The sequence below is a fragment of the Gavialis gangeticus genome, unplaced genomic scaffold, assembly GCF_001723915.1.
Source record: "Gavialis gangeticus isolate Ggan-Ray unplaced genomic scaffold, GavGan_comp1, whole genome shotgun sequence".
NCBI lineage: Eukaryota > Metazoa > Chordata > Crocodylia > Gavialidae > Gavialis > Gavialis gangeticus.
Window position 1 is genome coordinate 81,545,574 of NW_017729022.1, and position 23,580 is coordinate 81,569,153.

At 40.9% G+C, this 23,580-nt stretch overlaps 1 protein-coding gene across 1 annotated transcript in view; it reads left to right on the top strand.

The window, feature by feature from the left end:
* The window catches only part of DENND5B (DENN domain containing 5B), a 220,395-nt gene that overhangs the window by 101,107 nt on the left and 95,708 nt on the right, over positions 1–23,580 (top strand). Inside the window, exons 5-7 of the mRNA XM_019515829.1 lie at positions 6,702–6,728; positions 6,914–7,023; positions 15,169–15,835. Of these exons, the coding sequence (XP_019371374.1) occupies positions 6,702–6,728; positions 6,914–7,023; positions 15,169–15,835 (804 nt within the window). The remainder of the gene's footprint in view (positions 1–6,701; positions 6,729–6,913; positions 7,024–15,168; positions 15,836–23,580) is intronic.

A 23,580-nucleotide genomic window follows, 5' to 3' on the forward strand; every position in this document is an offset into this window, starting at 1 on the left:
CATTTCCATAAAAAATGGGAAAGGAATGTGGGAGGTTAACTATACATTACTTCTGCAGGTACTACCCCATGGTAGAAAAGGGTTATCCTGGTCATAGTGGATATGACCAAGATATACTTACCTGCCAGGTAAGTATAAAACAGATTTTTAATTTTTTTAAGAGAATTTTTCATGTTCCCATCCAAATTAGCCAAATCAATTCCAAATCCATGAGTCGGTCAAGAACCATAAGTGGCCCTACTATGGACAACCATCTTCCACCCCACCTGGGGCTTCAGATGTTTCCAAATCCTTTGGCAGGCATCCTATGTGCAGGCCCAAGTCCAGGGGCTTGGGGTTTGGATACCCTCAGATTTCGCTCACCCTCAGCCCTAAGGCCCCAGGGGCATAAAACAGATCCCAAAAGGGATAGTGCAGCCCATGTAAGTAAAATATATGGTACTGAGCACAGTCCCCCTCAGCAACCCTCTCTTTTTCAAGTCATGATGAGCTTCTACGTTGCAAGTGTTTTGGCTTTCTCTTCACTCCCACAGCTGAGCTGTGCCTTTCTTTCCCATTTCCAATTATTCTTGTTTCTTCACCAGCCTTAAATGTCTGGCAAACATCACCAAATGGGGTACCAAACTGTTCACCCAAAATCTCTCTCTTGTCCCTTCTCTCAGCCTGTTGCATATGATTAGCGTGACCCTGCCCTACATGAGGTGAAGCTGGACCAGGTTGCCCTGTGCCTTTATTTGCATATGCATTTTTGGAGCATCCCAGAACTTGTGACAAGAGCATGCAATTCTAGTCATGAGTGGGAGCTAATTAGCACATGGATTCTTTGGGGGAGGGTCTTGAGTGTACACACATACTGAGCAGTGCTGAGCTGTGTGGTCAGCATGGCTTGAAGTCTAGTTGACTCTGGGGCCCAGTCCAGTGAGCTACTTAGTAAATCACAAGCCATTTGAATTTGGTCTAATATAATGCATAGTGGCTGTGTCTCTTGCAACAACAATAACAAAAAAAAATCATTAATGCATCTTTTCTACTGCATGTTGAGTTTAGTAAGTCTAATACAAGGTAGTAGATAAAGGCACGGTAGCTGCAGTAATGAACAGGAGCAAAGGTGAACATTTTTTGTGACAATGCACAGTAGAGCCATCCACTGAGCATGAAGGCGTCTTGTATAGATGTGACCAGTTTGTGTTATATATAAACAGGTGCTAGAGTGCTGTTTAAGTATATTTACCTGTGCTAAAACTTGCAGCAGTTTCGAGAAAAGGTAACCTGAATCAGTTCTGGATGAACTAAACCTATGTATTACAAACTACCACAGCTATGTTTAATTTAGAGGTAATTGTTTTCAGATTTGCTCTTCACTTCTGTGTGCTCAGGGACAGCAGGTTCTGACAGCAAGGAGAGGAGGAAGGGGCTACAGAAGAAAGAAGGTAGGGGGAAGCAGAGGGGACAGGGGCTATCTGACCCCCCAGATATATTTTCCCTGGTGTAGCAGTACAAGGGGTCAAACTCAAGGCAAACCTCCAATATTTAGATTCTATAACTGGAAAATTATAACATATTTTATAAATTCTTAATATATAGAAACTATGTATTTGCAGGATCATCTTATTATCAGGATTGTCTTTCCTGTTTGAGTAAATATGGTAGTTGGTTCTGCAAGATATGCTGGATATGAAAGCCTTCTCTGTATGTGGCAGTGACCATGGTAAATAGAGTCATAGTGGCAAAGATGGTTCAGAGCTGGCAGGTATTGGAAAGTGCCATGTGAGGAAAGCATTCTGAGGATCAAGTATGTGATCTGAAATGCTTTGTCACCTTGCAGGGCCTTCTGCTCTGTCACATTGATCAAAAGTCTCTGGTTCATTTTACTCTTTGCAGATCATATTCTAAGAAATGCTTACTATTAGAGTAAGCTCTTGTAAAGTTCATGTAACCAAAGGCACATGGGAACTAATTTTCAGATGTGCTAAGTACCAAAAGCTAACATTTTTTACTTGGTGGGAATTGTGGGTGCTTAGCACCTCTACAAGTGAAGTTCAACAGCTTCTGAACTGGATGTGTATATCTTTCAGATGACTCATCCCAATTTAAATTGGTTCAAAGAATGGCCTATATAAACTTTGGAATACAAAATGTGACTGCAGGCTTTATATAGCTGAACAAGCTTGTCCTTTCAGAAGCTGGTTCCTCCAGGAGTTAATTTAACACTTGCATTCTCTTTCCACTGGAACTTGAGGCACCGGTAGGTCACAAACCTGATTAGGGGGAACCTTCAATAGGTGTGTCTTCCATAAGCCTTAATGAGAGTAAATGGATGATACAATTGTAGTGGTTCTCATTTTAGTTAAGCATTGACCAAATACTTAGCAGCTGGGCTTTTCATTCCTTGACAGTAAAAGGAAACCTGCAACACCAGATTCTAATTCCAGATAAGAGGGCAGGATTTTGCTTAAGGAAGCAATATCACTATAACTTGTACAGGAAGCTTTAATTTTATCAGTCTCATGAGCACAATGAGGAACTTGGAATCACCTGATGAACATCAGACAGATTGATTCCAGAATTAGTTCTGAAAGTTATGTTTCCTTTTTCTGGGAGATTTCTTATCCATTATAAATGCTTCCCAGTGTTTCCATTCCACTTGTCCCATCTGCCTGATGACATGAAGCCACTTAGCTCCATGCCTTGCTTGAGGTGTTTAACACACTGGGCAGATGGGAGGAAGGGATGTACAAGTGGCTACAGATGTTAAATTTTTTCGTTGCTCATTCTCAAGTGCTGTTTCTGTCAAATGTACTTATATCTTGAGACTAGGATTGAAATCTTCCAGTAGTCTCCTGCTGGCAGAGACCAGTCATAATTGTTTTTGTTGATAAGGTTACAGCTATGTCCATCAAATAACAGCATTTGACATAATTTATTGCCTGATACAACAGTGATGTTCTTTGTGCTTCCTCCTCATTTAGGAACCAATTTTGCCATCAAAACTATCTGCAGTGACCTAAATCTGCAACCTCTACACCTGCTCAGTAATACTTTGCTTTGTAAACACTCTGATTCTAATGGGATTACGTGGGTTATAAAGCATTACTGAATGTGTAAGACTGGCAGTATAAGGCCTTTTGCAGACAGTTTGATTCTGAGGTTGCCTTATGTAAAAGGAACCTCCATACCCTTTAAGTTTTAATTGCAAGCCAGTGGACTGAAGCCAAACAAACTTAATCTTAAATTTGGTACAAGCAGTTCTCATGCCTCTTTCCCATCAATTAATCAGAGACACATTAGTTACAAAGATAAAGTACGTACAGTTTAGGTCATTCACAGATCAGTTTTTATAAAATTCCAAGAATCAGTGGGAAATGTGTATGTGAATGACCCCAAAACATCAACAAACAGTTTTTGAACCAAAGCTTTCCTGAAGGAGAGATCCCTCCTTGCCAGAAAGGTATATTAAAGATGCATTCTGTGGTTTTATATACCTATGTGTTAACATTTCAGCTGAACATAGGATAGTTTTAGTGCATATGGAGCACAATGAAATGGTTAGCACAGTTAGAAAAATGTTCTGAGCTAGTCCCTTGAGCAATTGAATGGTTTTGGGGTGTTTTGGTTTTGGGGTTTTTTTTCGTTTAGTCCAACGTAGCTGACACCTTGAATTTCCTGCCTGGAGATTTTAAGTCATGCTTCTGCTAAGATAGTGCTTTGGCCTCAGGGATCCCAACAGCAGGCAAGCTGGCTCTAGCCAGTTTCTACCATGTATTATCCTCAACATGCATCCCTGCCTCACTAAATTTGCCTGCATCATTGTGATATGAAGCTTTTCTCTTCCCAGGCACAGTAAGAGCAAAACCTACTGGTAGAAAGCTTAATTTTGTGTGTTTCACGGAGATGCTTTTTAATGCAGCCATTTTTTTTCTTTCAAGCAGCACTAGCAAAAAGAATGAATGCAGGACTTATTAGCTAATTTAACTGTCTAGATAATGTTGACAGGTGTACTAGAAATTCCTACTTGATCACTGTTCTGCTGTATGCACTTGATTCTAAGATGAGGGGTTTTTAATGCCATTTAACAAAGAGGGGGGGAAATCCCTTCATCTTAGAATTGTGTATGAACATGTTGGGGCAGACAGCAGTTGTAGCTTGGGCTCCTGCCCCTTCCTGCGGTTTGACCAAGTCTTCAGTTGCTGCCTACTCCCTTCCATTCCCATTGCCTTTGAATGCACATGTGGACACACACGTGTGCACACCCCTCCCCCCCTTTCTGCTCCCCTGCCTACCTCTCTCCTTTTTCCCCACCCATCCTTGCCCAGTGCCAGCAGGCTCCATGCATGTTGCAGCCTGGGGCACTGAGCATGCCCCCAGCCTAGCCTGTAGCAGTGTCATTCAGCCCACATGGTTGCTACGGGGGGTGGGCTGGGGCTGTGATCCATGCCACAGGCTAGAATGGGGATGGAGCCTGCTGGCACAGAACATACTCGGGCGGGGGAGAGGAGAACAGGGTAGAAGAAGCTTAGGGGCAAGCAGGGAACAGAGACTGTGGGGAGGGGGCAGGCACAAGAATGGGGCAAGCTCCCCACACCGGCCTCCCCACTGCCTGCCCCCCATTGGAGGGATGAATTAAAGACTTCATCCAATAATGAGGTTCCATACATAGAACTTTATTACGAACTGATGCATTTTCCATGTATAGAAACTAATTATTGGGGGAGTTGTCTTAAATTCAGGACCATCTTAGATTCAAGGAAATACAGTAAATCGTAATTTTAGAAATGGAGCCTTTTTATGAAACAATATCCATGTATTTAAAAGCCCTTGGACTCCTACTGTTAGTGTTGTATGATCTCTGCTGCCTCCAGCATATGTTGGGCATGCGAGGGTGGGGGTAGGACAACTATCAGAATGACTGTCATAGCTCCTCCTTTATCTGGCCAGCTCCTGAGGCTAATTCCACTGCCTTGCTTTGCTAAAAACCCTCTGATAGGGTGGGAGGAGGTATAAAGTTGGCTCCTATTTGCTGTACCCCTTAGTATACTTTCTCACACACATACTGGAGAGTTCTTATACTAAATGGTGGTGTTTTCTCCACGTTTTGTGCTGCCTAAGTCAGACAGAAGAAATGATTTGCTTCCAAAAGTGCAGAGTGGTAGTGGAGCAGCAGAGCTATTTGGGAGTTGGAATTCAGCCATAGGGCAGTTTCAGCAACACACAAATTATTACTCAAATGTTCTGCAAATCTAGAACCCTGTCTTGACAGAACACCTGAACCTTGAATGTGTCATATTGGAGGAGGATGTATTTGGTAGCCATGTTGGTCTGACAAAAAGAAATGCGAAACTCTACAACTCTTGGTTCAGAGATAATACCTTGTATTAGACCAATTAAGAAACTGGGGCGGGGAGGAGGAGAGATCTTCTGGTGTGTGTCTGAAAACTTGCAGAAATAGATTTTTTTTTTTTTGACGATTTCTTAGTTGGTCTAATAAAAGGTATCATCTCTGAATCAAGAGTTCTAGAGTTTTGCATTTCATATTGGAGGAGGTTTTTTTGTTAAGTTACTTTTACTTTAACATTCATTCTAAATGCTGAGTCTACAAATCGGGTCACTAAAGCTGTTTTCATTACTTTACCTATAAATGTTTTTCTTGGGAAGTGCACATCTCTCTCAAATTTTTCAAATGCATTTCTTTTGATGCATCATAAAGGTAACTTCCTTCCATCTAGAAAGTCTCAGGTGCAAATCCTTAATTGCCACCTTTAGAGAATCCTTTTGCATATACATAACTCTGTGTGTGGTGTGTGTGTGTGTCATTTTGTACATGTAAAAAATTCCCTGATATTAATTACTAGTTTGCAACGTTACCCTAGAAATAATGAATGCTGCTCTGTACGTGAGCGTCTTGGTTGAGGGGGAGATATTTGTGTGGGTTATGCTTCTTAAGGTAGAGGGACCTAATGACTGTTGCAACAGAAGGCTTTTAGCTGAATGTAATTTTGCAGTTCTTTGTGGCAAGTATTTCTAGGACATCAGTGTTGTCATCATGGTCTTAGCTGACTAGTTAGCAAAGCTGACTGCAAACTTTTTAACAATATTTATGAAGCAGCCTTTTGTTTCAAGGAGTTTATTATGGTATAGCTTTTACCTGGTCAAGAGTGTTGGAGCATTGTAGTACTGTAATTCTCATGTTTATGATTGTGTTGCTTATGGTAGTGCTTTTCTACTGCTGTAATCCCATTAACAGTTGCTGCTTGAAAAATGTATTTGTATGCTGTTTGGCTAATTTTGGCTAGAAATTCAACTTCAGTTCTTGTGTTCCCACACTTTTAACTGTGGCAAACTTAATTTCACACACAAGAAATAAAACGTTTTCGTAGGACTTCTGCTGGCAGGAAAAATCTATAGAGTGAATCCCTGCCTAAACCTTAGTGGTCTGCAGGTGCAAGTCAATTGCAAGACTCATTTTGAGGAACCTGAGGAAAGATTTTGTTTAATGTTTGAGCGATGGCCATCTTCTTTGATCTACGCTGTAATGGTAAATAGCTGAAAACATTGGAGGCTGTGTTATTCTTAGATTTTTTTTCTTTAATAAATTCAAATAGGAATTTTTTCCTTCTTTCTCTAACCAAAATCAAATTCAAGGCACTAACTGGTAAGATGGACTATATTACTGCGTTGCACGTTACTTTTTTTTTTTTTTGCAGTACTGATCTTGAGCCAAAATAATGAAGGTAAGATTTGGCTAAATATATACTTCCTATTCATAATTCTTCCTGAGCTCTTTTTTAAAAAAGAAGTGAAAATGTATTTAAAACTTTCCATAACTGCCCATTCAACCCCTAAGTAAAATGGGCACAGCCCAGATATTTTGAAATGGCTCCTTTATGACAAGTTGTTATCTCTTCGTCTGTTGCAGGAGAGAACTTTGACCAGAGTCCCATAAGAAGAACTTTCAAGTCTAAAGTTCTGGCACATTTTCCTCAGAATATAGAATGGAACCCCTTTGATCAAGATGCAGTGAACATGGTACGTGTATTCCTTCTGTCCACACATTGTTTCCCAGTGTCTTGACATCTCATTTTACAACCAAGAAGATTGTCCTGCAATATATTGAACCATTTCTGAAAGAAATGGTTTAAACAAGACTACTCAGTAGTAGGAAAGACGTTATAAAATAGAACATTCTAATACTATAACAATGACTGTATCTGAGGTGGATTTTTCCCCCTTTTTAAAATGAAGACTTCTCGATTAAAGGCACAGAGACATATGGGCATATATAATGATAGCATATATATTTAGAGTAGAGGTGTGCATGTGTAGTGGCTTGGGTTTTTGGTTCGGTTTTTTTTGTGTTGTTTTTTTTAAACTAAGAACCTGGAATACTCTTGACTTTCAGCCCTCAGTGCAAGAAGGACAGGACTTGATGGCACCTGTATTGCAGCATGAGGATGTGTGTTCTTTGCATTCTGTTGTGTTAGGAATAACTGTTCCTAAGATCAGCTAGGTGCTTAACTGAGAGGGGTTTTGACTGACCTTGATTTTTGTGTAATGGAAATTGTGAATGGGTAGGCATGGGGGCAGGAACAGAACTCGAAGTAGTTTTGAGCATTTCAATTTTTCATGAAGCTTCCTAAAAGATTTAGGGAGATCACTAGAAATTCCCCAGACAGTTTAATTCTTAGAGGCCATACATGGCTAATGAAGACTTGAAAGGCTATTAGAAAGACTGCCCATAGTAATACATTTTTATAAGGATTGGCTGGAAGCTTTTGGGTTTCCTTTTTGAAGGAAATTTCTCCCTACATGCAAGGTGCTTTTTCCTGTGGCTGATTTTTCTTTTAAATATGCAAATGCCTGTACTGCCACCCTTGTTTAACACTTTTTTCAAACATAGCTCAAACTGTTTTGTGAGGGAAGGATACCATACTCAAGGACTGAAAAAGATAAGGAAGTAGTTGCATGCTGTCCTTCAAAATATGATGTTGTAATATCAGAGAGACTGGGCTTAGTCAAGGAAATAGTACAGTATTTACTCCAATACAGGATGCCTTTTCAATTTAAGATGACCCTCCCAACAATTACATTCAATACGTGGAAAATGATAAATTTTTGATAAATAATTTAATTATTGGAGAGTTGTTTTAAATTCATCCCTCCCAACACTGCAGTAGGGAAAGCAGTGGCAGGGGACAAGCAAATAGGGAAAGCAGCAGTGGGAGGGTAGCGACTAGGGAAGTGTGCAGGGGTGGGGGGGAACAAGCTGCCTGGCCTCTTCTGCTTGCCCACTCTCCATTCCTTGCTGTGCTGCTGGCTGGTCTGTACTGCATCTCACACCACCTTGTGCCTCTGCACTTGAGTTTTTTGCTGCCCTGGGTTCTGCATTGCTGTGCGCCTTCTGTCCTGGGTCCAGCACTGGCCTGTGCCTCTGCACTAGGTCCCATGTATTTATGCTGGGTCACATGCTGCCAGGTATCTTTGCACTGGGTCTCATCTTTTAATTGAGTAAATACAGTATTTAATTTTACTGCTAGGGGGCATTCTGGTGAATTTAAATTGTCATCAACTGTCACCTTTTTACATATGATTTCTGGATTTGCAGGAAACTTGTAACTGAGGCTTCTCTGGGACTTAATATTAAAATCTCTCTGTGAAAGTTGAATTTCTAGCTGCTGCTAGTAACAGTAATTGTGCACTGATTAGGCACATCTACACAAGACATTTACTGCAGAGCTGACTAATTAGCTCTCGAGTAAAATGTCACGGTATACACGTGTGGTGGTATTAGGCCTCAGTAAATTAATGCCACTGTAGGATAGTACTGCCGAACACAAGTACTATCCTACAATGGCATTAATTACTGCACCACAACACGTGGGTAGACGGTGACCAGCGTTGGCTGGGTCATATGAGGGTGCTACAGAGTGGGGCTGTCTGCTGGCTAACCCCACCCTTTAAAACACTTGTGTCCCAGCCAGTCCTTCTACAGCACACTAAGCCAGCTTGGAACAGCTCTGGGCTGGTAGGCTGACCCCTGGAGCCTCCTGTTAGCTGAGGCTGCTCTGCCCCTGCTCAACATGCTGTGGTCCCAGGCACATGTGTAAATGTGGCACCAGGGAACAATAAACTACAGCACAAACTGCATCCAGAATTTATTGTTTCATATTACTACCATGTGTAGATGCGCCCACCTATTTGATTTTCTTCCTCCTCTTCCTTACTATGTTTTGTTAGTTACTAAATATGCTTAATGCCATAACTTATAGTCAACACAAACAATAAGTGCCAAGACAGGCCACCAAAAAAAAAATCATGAACTTTTTTTTTTTTTTTTTAAATCATTATAGCTTGGTTTTTATTGGTTATTTTTTCAAGTCCTTACTTTTTTGTTCAGGTTTTTAGGATTTTCTGTAATAATAATTTTTTAAAAAGTTGGAATTTTGGTAGTTGGATAACACTTGCCTTTAGCTGCTTTAAGAACAGCATCAAATATTACAAGGTTTGTGATAATTTCAGGTGTTTCAGCTTTAATTAACAATGGCACTGCTGCAAAGCATACACAAAAAAAAGTAGCACCAGACTCCTGGCTGCCATTCATCTTAAATAATGATGCACATGAATTTCCATGCTGTCTCTGTTCCCAAATGTAGAGCAATAAGGACAGTGAAAGACTTTGGGTAGGTCAGGACAAACTTTGGGCAAAATGAATGAATTTGGTAGTACCCAAAATACTGGTTTGGCTGCTTCTGCCAATTAGTAGGCAAGCTGTTAATATTTAAACGGCAAAGGCCAGTAGATACAGTGAAAAATGGGAGGTATCTGGAAGTAAAAGCCAGAATTGTTACCCAATATACCATCAGATACTTTGTGGAAAGGCTGATTTTTAATGGTGTACAAAAGAAAAAAAGCATCATGTTTTAGATCAACCTACAAGAGCCGAATCTAAAACGGAATTCAGCTGTAACAGTCATCTAAGAATGTACTTCCATACCTGGTACGTTCTAACAAAAGCAGCAATATTATCGATAGTATTAATGTGCTTTTACCTTATCCTTTGCAAAATTTTAGAATTGTTTTGCCTCAAAACATCACCTATGGGAAAAATTGCCCCTTAATTGAGACTATCATTGGCCTTTTTGGTCTTTTCCCTGCTGCGTTGGTTTTGTCATCCTTTGCCTCTCCATTTTATATAAGGTGGACAACAAGGCAGTTCTCTTTAGGAAAGAATATCCATGTCTGTGAAGGGTAACCTATCAGAGCATCCTGTCTCTACTAAATATTAAAGGAATTACAAATGCTGTATGAAAACTTGTTATTAAACAATCCAACCCCATTCACTCTATGAAATCATTTTATCTATAGGCCACACTTGCTTTCCCTTTATTAAATACTAAAGATATAATTTACAGTAAAAAGTATGTGTTGTGTATTTGTTGCTTATTGTAATTATCCCTACCTAAGATCAGCATCTTCTGTGACTGTTCGGCAGCAGCCAGTTGTGATTCTTTCTTTTACTGCCTTGGTACAGAAGGCAGTAGAAGCTTAAATATAGTTCCTAGCTTTGATTTCTGATTTAGCAAGGGAAATGCATGTACATCTTCTCTGAAGTCAAAGGGACTCTTTGCATGTGTAAAATTAAATGTGTATTATTATAATTTAGTTTTGTATCCTGCTGTATTCAGAAAGGCTCAGTGACTTTCAGTAAATGACAAACAACCCACAGATGGAAAAACAACAGTAGCTTCCCCAAATGATACTCCCAAACTTGAAAATCCTGCCTCATCCCACCTACTTCTTCCCAGCTCTTAAGATGCAAGTCTTCTGCTGAACTCAGACCTTTCTTATCCAAATACCCCTAATTAGAAAACACAGATGAGTAGGAAAAATTATTTCTAAATTAATTCTAATAATAGGTACAATATAAGTGTTCAGCCTGATAGCAGAATTCTTTCAAAGCCAAGAACACGTCTGTTAGTCTTTAGTTTTGAATTGCTCGCTACTTTTATATATGACTGCAGTAAAGATGACTTTCTTTTTCCCCAGTTTTTTCAACTAACATTTTGTGGATGGAGTTGTACCATCCTCTTAAGTTCTTCATTTTATTATGTTTAATAGCCTGCCAATGTCATGTAGAGCATATCTCTTATTTGTCTATGTAAACTGAAATAAATACATGGATGCAATTCTTCTAAGGTACTTATGAAACCAGGCTTGGAAAAAGGATGGTAGGGAGTACAGCAGCTTTTTGGGGGGGTTGTTTGTTTTTTAAGATTACTCTTGTGACTGGTCTCTGGTAAGGACTTGTATGGGGATTACTTCTCACAGCACAGACATGCCCACCTGTCAGCTGGGTTTTTCACTGCAAAGGCTGATGTTGCCCTGAAGCCAGGTTAATAGTAGGGCTGTGTGAAACACCACCATTTCATTTCAATCTCCATTTCACCGTTTCACAGGGACAGTATTTTGTTTTGTTGTTTTGTTTTGAAACACTGTCCTGTTTTGTTTCGTTGAAACTGTTTTGCTGTTTCGACGCATTTCTACATTTTGCCCATAGGCTGTAATGGGAAATCATGAAAATGCCTATAATGTTGTCATTTATTGCCTGATTCAAATGAAATTTGCAGGGATGGTAGCCCCTTCCGGGGGTGTGAAGCCTGCCAAGTTTCAAGGAGATAGATGGAGAGGTTTCTCGGAAACTGCACCTCAAACTGCAAAAAGCAAAACTTGTGACACTTGCCGACAGCGGCAGACTCCAGTCATCTGGCATGCAGATCCGGGGGCCCACACCCCAGGGAGGGCTGTGGGGGCTGTGCAAGACTCCTCCCAGGGGTGCGGGTCCCCACATCTGTGCTGGATGACAGGAGGCTGCTGCTGCCACCTGGGACCAGAGCTGGGCACAGCCTGCGCCCAGCACCAGGGAAGACTAATGCTGCTGCTGGCCCCAGGCAGCAGTGGCAGCCTCCTCTCTTCTGGTCCGGTGGCAGAAGGCAGGGAATAGCTGGTAGGCCTGTGCGAAATGGCTAGTATTTGCTTCAGATTCAGCCAGTTCACAGGACAGGTGATTCGATTCTGCTGCCGAATCGCCAAATCACCCTGGCTCATCCCCCACCCACCCCAGCTTCCGGCACTTTGGGGAAAAAAAGCTGTGACTCTCTGGGTGCTGCCAGGCTGGGATGCAATCCCCGCTGCCCCGTGGTGTTTTTGCCACTTATGCACAGTTTGTAGTTCTGTTCCCCCTGAATTGTGGAGACACAGGCTTGCATGCATAAACTGAGCATATACAGCAAGCTACAAGCTGGCCAGAAATACACATGGGTATGTGCATACCTGAGTTCATTATGAAAAAAGGAGCTGCAAGTGAGGTAAGGAGAAGGATCTTTCTATGTTTTAGCCCCAGTAGCTGAGCAATTAAAGCACTTGCCCAGGAAGCTGGAAACCTGGATTCTAACCTCTTTTTTTCTACTTTGGCACAAGAGAGGGTTTGAACCAATCTCTCTCTCACTTCTTGATACTGTGGTGTAAGCACCATGCTACAAGTTAGACATTACCTAGTGCTCCTTTAAAAAGCTGAGCTTCTGCACCATAAGTTCAGTCACTGGAAAAGTGGATAGAATAGTACAGTGTGGTAGTTTCTGCCCCAGTGGGAGCAAAGCTGTAACCCAAACTCAGGGCCTGGTCCCTTCTAGGTAGAACATGATTGTGAACTATACACCCTCCAGCTTGTTCTTTCTCCTACATATTTCCCTGTTTTGGTTGTCCAAGGGGTCAGCTGCAAAAGTAAAAATTTAGAGTCATATTTGTGGAGATTGAATTTGTTTAAATTGTGAATCAGGGATTTTACTCCTACTTGAAAGCTTTCAATACAACTTTAAATATAGAGTTGCTGTTAGTGCCTCAGTAATAAAACTATAAGCCTTTTGAATGTGTGGATGCTGTTCAAAAATGCCTTGAGCTGCAATTTCATGGTTTGTCAGCAAAGCCCATCAATTGAATTAAATCCTTCTATTGCCTCTGGGCCATTTATTACTGCATGTATTAACTCTGAGAGCAGCATATCAGGGTTGGTTTTAGTGACTCATGGGATTGCTAATTTGAGAAGAAGATGGGTTGCTGGTAGATGAAATTTGGTTGCCATCTGATCATGGTATGTAAGGTGAGCTGGTGTTTTAGGGTAGAATGCGGCCATGCTTAATGAGTGAGTTATCATTATTGACCTCCTCCGTCACTAGACATGATACTTCATAGTTGGGGTGCGACCGTGCACTGCCATTCCCTCATCACTACTTCTGTGTTGGGGCTAGGTGCAGATCCTTAAAAGCATTTCAGTCCAGTCTCTCATCTCTTGAACACTGAGTTCGTTTGGAAGGTTCCTTTTTTATTAAAAGGTGCAAAGCAAGATTTAGTATTTGGTTTTAAAAATGCATTGATTTAAACATAATTAAATGTCATGCTAATTCACATTTTAAAATATTTCCCCCTGCATATTCATTACCTTATATCAAATCCCTCACCTTCTGAGGAAATCTCCGGAAGAGGTCTTGATTCATCACCCTAGCACTGGGTTTCAAAGAAATTTATAGGTGCACCAATATATCAGTCCACATCAGATTGGCACCAATAAAAGGAAAATTGACATTATCAGCAATTGACTTTTTTTTGGCCAGTGTAGCTAATAATGTCACTGATAAATGCTGTGTGCATGCACACAGCCACAGCATGCATGTGGCCAGGAATGCAGCTGGGCAGCTTGGAGAGCAGCATTGGGCTGGTAAGTCTGCAGGGGGGGAAGGGGTGTGGGGGTGAAGATAGAGGTCCCCATGGTAAGGGAGGGAGTGGGGCAGGGGCAGGCGCTGGCAGGGAGGGGTACGAGATGGAGCTACAGGTGGCTTGTCCAGGGGCAGGTGAAAGCAGCTCCCTGCTGCTACGCACACCCCTGGGGGAAGCATGGGGGAGGGGCATGTGGCCCCCGCCCCTGGATTTCTGTCTGGGACAAGGGTGGGCTGCCAGCTCAGGGCCAGGGGCTGCACTGGCCTCTTCCTGGCAGGCAGAGGTGGGGGGGTGTTCCTGGGTGGGAGCAGGGTGGTTAGCAGTGGCACTGGGAGGGGTGGATATAGCCACCCCAAAATTCCCCATAGCCCCTCCATAGCCTCCCCTCATAGCACAGCTGCTGCCCACCCAAGCACAGCCGTGGCCCAGGTAGCCTGCTCTCACCCTGTGGACAAATCCCAGGGAACATGTCTCCCCGGAGGTGCATGCACAGGGGGAGCTGCCTGTAGCTCCCCACTGCAACCTGCGCCACCCTGACTGGGCAGCACTTGCCCCAACCCCGGCCCTGCTCCCTCCTTTGTCATGGGGGCCTTGATGTGCCCCCCACTCCACACCACCTCCCTCCCAACCTCTCCCTTCCTCCCACCCACAACTGACTTACCAGGCAAACGCTGCTGTCCAGGCTTCCGGGCTGCATATTGGCTATCGGATTGGTATCAGCTGATATGGCTGGCTAATAATTGGTAATCGGTATTAGCCAAAAAAAAATCTTTATTGGTGCACCCCTAAAAGAAATACTTTAGTGCAGTAGAATTATTGTTAAACTATCTTGCTGACTGGTACATCAAGCAGTAGATTTATGTGGGTTTCCCGTCTACAAATCAAAATAATCTTTTACTGTTTCAGGAGAAAATATACTTAATACCTTGCAAGCAATCCTAATTTGTAATTAATCAAAATAATGTAATTACAAAAATGGTATTGAATTTCAGTATTGATGGTGTATAATGATCCCATTTTATTGTACTGAGGAAAAAATAACTCACTGTGGGGGGGGGAAAAACTTGAAGTCTGTTATGTGAAATGTATATGTAATGCAGTAACTATTCATCATCCAAAATAATTATATATATGTCATCCTGCCAACTAGAAAAATTATTTGAAGCTCAGTTCCACTTTACAAATTAGATTTTGGGTTTTTTTTCAGCTTGGGCCAGATTCTTCATTTATCAAATCTATTTTCAGGACATTTTTAAGAATTAATTTTTAAAAGGTATTCTAACTGTCATGTATGCAGCTGACTTGCATTTATTCCACTTGCTTTATCTGCTTATGAAACCAAATGTGTATTTTTATATATTCCTAATTGGATACTAATATAATTAATATTTTTCCTTTCCATAGCTGTGTATGCCTAAAGGACTATCTTTCAGGACTCAGGCTGATAACAGAGACCCACAGTTCCACTCTTTTATAATTACCAGAGAAGATGGTTCTCGTACTTATGGATTTGTGCTTACTTTCTATGAAGAGGTCACAAGCAAGCAGATCTGTACTGCAATGCAAACACTTTACCAAATGCACAATGCAGAACAATACAGTAGTGTCTGTGCCTCATCTTCATGCAGCATGGACTCCCTAGCAAGCAGCATTGATGAAGGAGATGCCACTTCACTGGCCAAGCTCCAGCGGTACAACTCCTATGACATCAGCAGAGACACGTTATATGTATCAAAATGTATATGCCTCATCGCTCCTTTGCCCTTCATGCAGGCTTGCAAGAAGTTCCTTATCCAGCTTTATCAGGCAGTTACCTCTCAGCAGCCCCCACCTTTACCATTGGAGAGCTATATCCATAACATACTTTATGAAGTGCCACTTCCACCTCCTGGAAGGTCACTGAAGTTCTATGGGGTTTCTGAGCCTATCATTTGCCAGAGACCTGGGCCTAGTGAGCTTCCACTATCTGACTATCCTCTTCGGGAGGTCTTTGAACTGCTGGGATTAGAAAACCTCGTCCAGGTTTTTACATGCGTTCTGCTGGAGATGCAGATTCTTCTGTATTCACAAGGTAAGCTATCCTTTTGGATTTAAGTTACTTATTCCATCAGGCATCTTCTGTACAACTGTGGTACTGACAACTTCTGTGACATATTGGTTTTCAAGGGATTAGTGAGACCCAATCATATAATAAAAAGAAATGAAGCAGTACTAATGAAAGAACCAAGTAATTGTTTCCTCTAGCCAGGTTAGGTGTCATTTGTTTAATTATGCGTCATATTTATCACTCATGACAGGTAGTGATAGAATTCACTTAATTATCATGCTTAAACTGTGTTATCTTGAAAGACAGCACAAAACTAAATTTTCCTTTTGCAAGAAATGATGGGATTAAGTACTATGCTTTGCATGCAAAACTATATTGAATATGCTTTCTCAGATTCAGCACCACACCAAAGGTGTTATATGATTTGAGTTGTTAAAATGGAGAGAGAAATTTGGTTAAGACGCTGAACATTTTCACCTCTGAGATCAAACCTTAAAAACTGGGTTGGGATTATAAATGGAGATTAAGTTATTTTAAACTACTGATCTTGCAGTAGGTCTTCTCATAAGGATGCAATTAACCATCAAAGCTACATTTGCAAAGTTAGAGGGAAGGCATTTTTCACTGTTCCTGTCTCTCTGATTTTTTTTAAGGTTTCTGGAAGTCTGACTTGTCAGGCAAGAACAGAACACTTTCTTTTAACTTGGCCTTCAGATACAGGCTTGGAAAACACCTGGTTCACACTTGGAGGGCTATAAGATTTTGATTCCCATACTTTCATTGTTTCTTTTGTTCATGGTATTTGTCTAAGGGCCAGACTTAAGACCCATATATATCATATGACTTTCTAATTCCTACTGAATTTTTCAATGGAAATTTAAGTATTTGGAGATCTGTACTGCAGTGCAAACGCTTTACCAAATGCACAGTGCAGAACAATTGAATTATTTGGAGGCTCTTATAAGTTGCACTGTCTGCTTCCACTGTCTCTTAAACACTTCTGTAAATGTGGCTCTAAGTGCCTAAAACATACCTTGAAAAAAGGAGTTGGGGCAGATCTTGGAACAGCATAAGTAATAGGCAGCATGTGTGTGTTTAAAGATGCAGAATGCTTGTATCTTCTATGAAGGCATTGAGAGGTGCAGACCATCCGCATCCTAGAAAATTAGGCCACATTTTTGTGGGCCAGGGAAGGATATGGAAGTTGGATAGGATATGGAACAAATAAATAAAGGTGGTTGGGGGTATATTTAAACCAGTGGTTCTCAATCTGTTTGCCTTAGTGGGCCACACTTGCAACTCTCAATGTGTTGTGGGCTGAACCCCCACAACTTACTTCCTGTATATCTATTTAAAAAATGTTTAGAAAATCTGACAGTAATGCAATAGAAATTGATCTTTGGTAATACCTCTCATTTCTATGCTGTCAAATATCTTTACTTTTATTTTTAACAGGATGTCACATGAGCTGCAGCACTATGTTGATTGGGCCGCATGCGGCCCACGGGTTGAGAACCACTGATTTAGGCTCTTTATTTTGGCTGGGACCAAGAATTTCATCAGTGTATGACTGGATCCAGTCTTTTCCCTGTCTCTCTTTCCTATATCCTTATTATAGCTCCTTGTTGCCTCTTTGATTATGGCTTTGCTGCCACCTTTTAATAGTTAACCTCAAGCACCAACTGAAGAAATGTATGTGCATGAGAGTGAGTTACTGTTACTTGTAGTTTCTCAGCGGGTCCTGAGAATGCTACATAATATCAGCTAAAACTGATTTTTATAGAAAGTGCTATCCAATACAATTAGTGTGCACTAGAAAACAAAGGGCTTTTTTTCCCCTTTTTATCTTTAGTTTTATTGATTGTAGTTGTTTGTATTAGTTGGATTATTACCAAATGAAAATGTGATGGTGAAAACATTAGGGATTTTTGCAGGGAATTTACCAGGGGCACATCTTTGCAAAAGAGAAACACAGGGGAAGGACTCATGGGGCATCAGATAGCTGATGACTGTTTCCAACCTCATTGCTTCTTATGTCCCTGGACTGGATTGCCCATCATGGTTGATTTAGGAACTGTTGGTTTCAACTTCCTGTTACCAGGGTAAATATTTTATGCAAATTTTAGTTTGCATTCTAGCAGTTCTAGTAAAGAAAGTCTTTTAAGCAAAGAGAGTGCAAGTATTAATGACAACCCAGGGAAAGCTCAGAGCTGACCACTTAATGTTTGTGTGCTAGTTCTGAGCCTTTATAGACCGCAAAGACTGGTATATCATAATACTGCCAAGGTGGGGTAGCTGCAGCATGTGGCTGTTTACACATTGGCTAGTTTTAATTAGTACTAATATTAGATGCCACTTTCATCACATTTTACAGATAATCTCTAACCTTTATTACTTACCTGCCCACCTGCGTAGAGCAACATAACACCATTTTGCACTTGTGGCATTTGCAGGAGTTAAGTGACTTGCACAAAGGTATATAGGACTCATGTACACACCACAATTTTTGCCCTTTCATGCGCTGCAATTCTGTTTGCACAAGTGAGATTTCCCAACCTTTAAAAGTCTCTCTCATGCATTAAACTAAAACTCCGTGAACGTAATTTAGTTTGGCTGTCTGGGAATTAGTGTCGCATCCATGGATTCATTGCATGCAAACAAATGCACTCAAAGATGTATAATGAGTCTCTTTGTCTTCCAGATGGCACTGCAACTTTTTTGTAGTTCACCCCTTTGAATCCTTTTGCTTTCAATTGCTTCCACTTTTTTTTTCTTTGTGTGATTTTTCTGGCTCCCTGCTTCCACAGCTGTGTGGCAGGGCACGGGCATGGGGTGGTTGGGGGACTCCAGGCTGGGAAGGTGGCAGCTCTCCTGCGGCACCAGCCAGGGACCCAGGTTACTTCATTCGACAGTCTAGTGCATGTAAACACAGATGCAACACCCCAAAATAAACAAGTTTAAATTTTATAAACATGTTTAATTTAATAAGGATTAAGACAGGTGGTGTGTACAGGTCCCCATTATGATTTGGGGTTGGATCTGCTCAATCCTAAACTCATTTTCTTATGTAATACTGTCCTTCCAATTGAAGAGCTCCCATGACCTAAATGGGAGCATAGGGATGTCTGTTAAGGAAAAAGTAGCCGTGTACTAAAGATTTGTTTGTTCCTTAGCAGAACATTACATTTAATTGGACATAGAATGTGACAATTCAAAGAGCTGAGGCTTGGCACATCAACCTAGTCATTTTGGGAGCCAGCTTGTTAGCTGTCAGGCTGCACCTCTGAACCTAGTCTTAAACACAACATAAAAGTACCAAGTTGCAACAATGACATTTTACTCTTCCCAGATTTGTATAGCCATCAAGACAAGGAAATGCCTACTCACTCAGGTAGAAGTTATTTGGATGTTGGGATTCATGCTTCATGGTGTTGCTAACTCAAAAGCATTCAAAAATTCCCACAGCACGAGATTTCAATTTTGTTGTTCCTTTCATTTACGTTTAATTTTAAACTTTTGGATGCTTTTGAGTTGCATTGTCTTCCACACCCATGACTGTTAGGAGATTTATTTTGTAAAACTGAAAGTTCTGATATCCCTGTGGCTTTAGGAGTTGAGATTTTAAGAATTTGTACCAAATAGTAAGAGGCTTGAAATGAAATTAGGGGAACTGGCAAACCAAACTGAACTCCCTCTAACTACTAGTATAGAAACAATTTGTAAAGCACATAACCCAACACTTATTTTATCTAATGCCTTCTACACACTTATTTGGAAACATGCTTATTTTTATCTAAGAAATTGAATAACTTTTCCTCAAGACTTTTTTTCTCCTCTCTATTGAAATTGTAACTTTCCCATGTGACTACAGAACAAATAGCATCATGAATACATGGGCTTCCAACAGTTTCCAAGTTAATAACGTTCTGTGATAGCTGCAACAATTTCCCAAGGATCAGTAACAAAATACTACTGGAGCGAGATCCCTGCTGGACAGAGATGAATTAAATTGTGGGCTCTGTGGAAAACTTGGCAATCCATTTTGTGAATGCCTGCCTTCCAAGGGATTTAAACAGGAGAGAGAACATGTGGATGAGACAAAGATAAACTTCTTATAGCATAAGCTGTTTCTATTCATTATAATTTTGAGCATTTCCCAAGTTGTTGTTTTTTTTTCCAAAGGACTTGGATAATTGCCCCTGAAAGATAAAAAATGCAAATGTATTTCAAGATTGAAATTATAATATAAATCACTATGCATGCATAATTATGCTGTAAAAGTCATTTCAATGCTCAGTTTTCTAGTTGTGGCCCTATTTTAATATGTAATTTTCCATGAAGGCTTGGCAATCTCAGATACAGATTCTGTTAGTGTACCGAAAGATACCATTTTAGCAAAATCCATCTATTTTTTAGATAATAAAATGACTTAATTGTGACTTGATATTTGTAAAAGCATTTTATGTCAAACACCTGCGTAAAATATTTACCTTTGCACTCGCATTGCTCATTACATTAGTAGGTTTAGCTTATTTACATAGTGTTCCTCATAAATAAGTACAGGTTGGACAACACTAGAATTTATGCTGCTTTTATTATGTTGAATGTCAATATTAAATATAGTCCATGATCCCAACAGCCGTAAGACCTTTTAAAAGAAGAAAACAATAAGTGGGAGAATGATTTAAGGAGCCATTAAAAAAAAAAATTATTGTTCATGGTTTTTAAAAACAAGTGTGCCCAATTTTTCAGCCTGACAATCTCTGCGTTTCAGGAAATGACATTTTAAGTTAATTAGGAAAAGTGGTGTGACAGCTGTCCATTATTGCATGTTGCATGTGACAATAATATAGTACTACACAAAGCACAGAGGAAGATGCAAAACTGTCTTCCCTTGCTATTTTTCTATTTAAAAAAAAAAACAAAAAAACAAAAAAACAAAACAAAAAAAAAAAACAAAACAGAATTTCTGCTTCTCAGGCTCATTGAATCTGCAGATACTGTAATCACTGAATATGATGAAAGCCAAAGGTGATCAAGGCAAACATGTTTTTCTTAGTAACACTACTGAGGAAATTCTCTTGTCTCCACAAACACACCCTCTAGTGCCTGGATAACATAATAGGAACTAAGATAATTTGTTCAGCATTTATAAGAGCACAGACTTCACACTCACCATAGTACTGCACTTTTTGCCTGCCCATCTGATTGGCAAAAAAATAAATAAAAAAAATACAATCACCAACTTCACTAGAGGGAAGTATTCTGTCACTTTCTATTAGTCACAGGAAAAATACTGTACTGATAGTGTGCATCTTAAGCCAGCAGATATCACCATTTGTGAGCTTGTCATGGACTTTGGCCCTGCTCTGGATGGCTTAACCATGTCAGTAATGGGACAATTTGAGTTTTCCTGTGAATTTAATTCCTAAGGTGACTGCTATTCATAAACTAAATTATGCTGAACTGTTGGTGGCAGCCTGTGACATTAGATAAATCATAAAAATGGAGATTTACTGAAGTGGAAGAGATTTTTCCATTAACCATTTGCCAAATAGGAGAAAAAGGGAAGAAATGCCATCATAAATATTGATACCAGATGTTCTCCCATAGGGTGCATTTGACTCATAGTTTCAGAGGCTGAATCTTAGTTTTGGCTATTAGATGTTCAGAAAGCTTGATAATATTTCTAGGGAAAGAAAGTTATTTCTGAACTCACGTAAAATATAGGTTTTCTGCTTTGCTGTCGTTGTTACATTGATACCATATCAGTCATGAAGCCACATCTAAATTGTTTCATGTGCTAATAAATCACTGAATCACAGGAAACAGGCTTGAAGGGATCTTAGGTGGTCAGCTGGTCTCTCTCTCTCTCAAGATAAGAACATTCCCTGCCTAAATCATTCCCAGTTTCTTTAATCTGGGCTCAAAACCTTTCCAGTTCCCCAGCTCCTGTGGGCAATCTAGTCCAAGGCTTTTTTTTTTTTTTTTTTTAAAAACTACAAAAAGTTCTTCCTGGCTTCTAACCTGCTGCAGCTTAAATCCCTGCCGCAACTTAAACCAGTTACTTGTCCCATTTCCTGTGGACCCAGATAATGATTGTCATAGTTTGTATTTGAAAGCTGTTGTCAATTCACCCCTCCCTTCAGTCTCCTCTCCAGACTGAATAATCATAATTCTTTCCATGTATGTTATGTTTTCTTGGCCTCTAACCTTTCTTGTAGTAGTGTAGCCTTTTCCAGGGTAGAACATAACAGGTTGCCTGTGTTTTGTCTGATCCCTAAAATTGCACCTCTAGCTCCACAAAGTCACCAGTGTATTGAAGTACTGACTCTGGAGAAAGAGAATGGCTCCATGGAGCATACAGACTAATGGCAGTGGCAAATTGGCTCCTTGCCAATTTAAAATAGTCATGAGCAGGGATCCAGGTTTTCTGTTTGCCTCAGAAAAACACAGTAAAAAACTCAGATTGTCTACTTTAAAAGGAGAAATAACTTGATTTTTCTCTTTTCTCCTTTAAAAAAAAAAAAAAAGTGGGAAACAGTGGGTTTCCCCTTACAGGCTGGCATAGTTGCAGCCTGCAAGGGGCTAGCAGGGAGTGTGTGGAGAGCGGTCAGGCAGGGGGGCACATAGCCATCAGGCAGCCTGGAGAGCAGTTCCCACAGCTCCCCACAGGTAAGTTGGGCAGGGGGGTGGGCAGTACCGAGGCCTCCACAGTGAGAGAGGGAGGAAATTGGGCAGGGCTTCCCATTCTGATGCCCTCCCCCCATGAGCTTCTGCGGCCCAGCGGACAGGACCTGGTGTGGCAGAGAAGCTTGGTACCACTGCTGCAAGCCCTGCACTGCCATGCTGAGGTGCTCCCTGCCCACCCAGCAGCAGTGGGAATGGTGGTGCAGAGTTGTGCCCTCGTATGTATGTATGGTGGAGCTTCATTTTAATCATGGAAAAATGCAAATTTTGGGGGTTTTACTCAGAGAATTTGCAATTTTTTTATTTTTATTTTATTTTAAACAGAAAAGCCAGGATCCCTGGCCATGAAGTGCTCGATTCCAATCGAGAATTCAATGAGTTGGTTTATGAGTTCATTCTTAATAGCAAAGCCAACTCTGTGAAGTTGGTGTTATCTTTCCTGTTTACCCTCCGGAAGAGGGTATAGCCACCTTCATGTTCTTTGAGCTGTCCATCATCTACTTGCTGGGTCTCACTTAGTGCAGCAATGCCAATATTGTCACCTGAATTCTTGAGCCACGATTACAATATGATGCAGCCTGGGCATTCGCGATTAGAATTATCTATGAGGATCCTTATGTTCCAGGTTGCAAAATTGATTGTGTGTCTTGTTGTTTTGAATCACAGTAAAGACGATAAAGAGAAGCAAGAGGGGTAAGAGTGCTCAGAAACCCCCTTGGCTCAGCAAGGGCATTCAGAAATGCCTGAGGACTAAGAAAGGGGGGGGGGGGTGTACAACCAGTGGAAGGGAGGAGCTGTCACCAAGGAGGAGTACTCCTTGGCCCGTGAGTGTAGGAGGGCTGTTAGGAAGGCCAAGGCAGAGATAGAACTCAGGCTAGTGTCCAGGATTAAGGACAAAAAAAAAAAAAAAGTCCTTTTTCAAGTGCATTGGGAGCAAGAAGAGGGCACCAGGCAATGTAGGGCCCCTGTAAGATGCAAATGGTAATCTTGTGGCTACGCCAGACAAGAAAGATGATATTTTTAACAGTTTCTTTGCCTCTGTTTTCTTGAACAGGGACCGGGATATCCCACCTACCAGA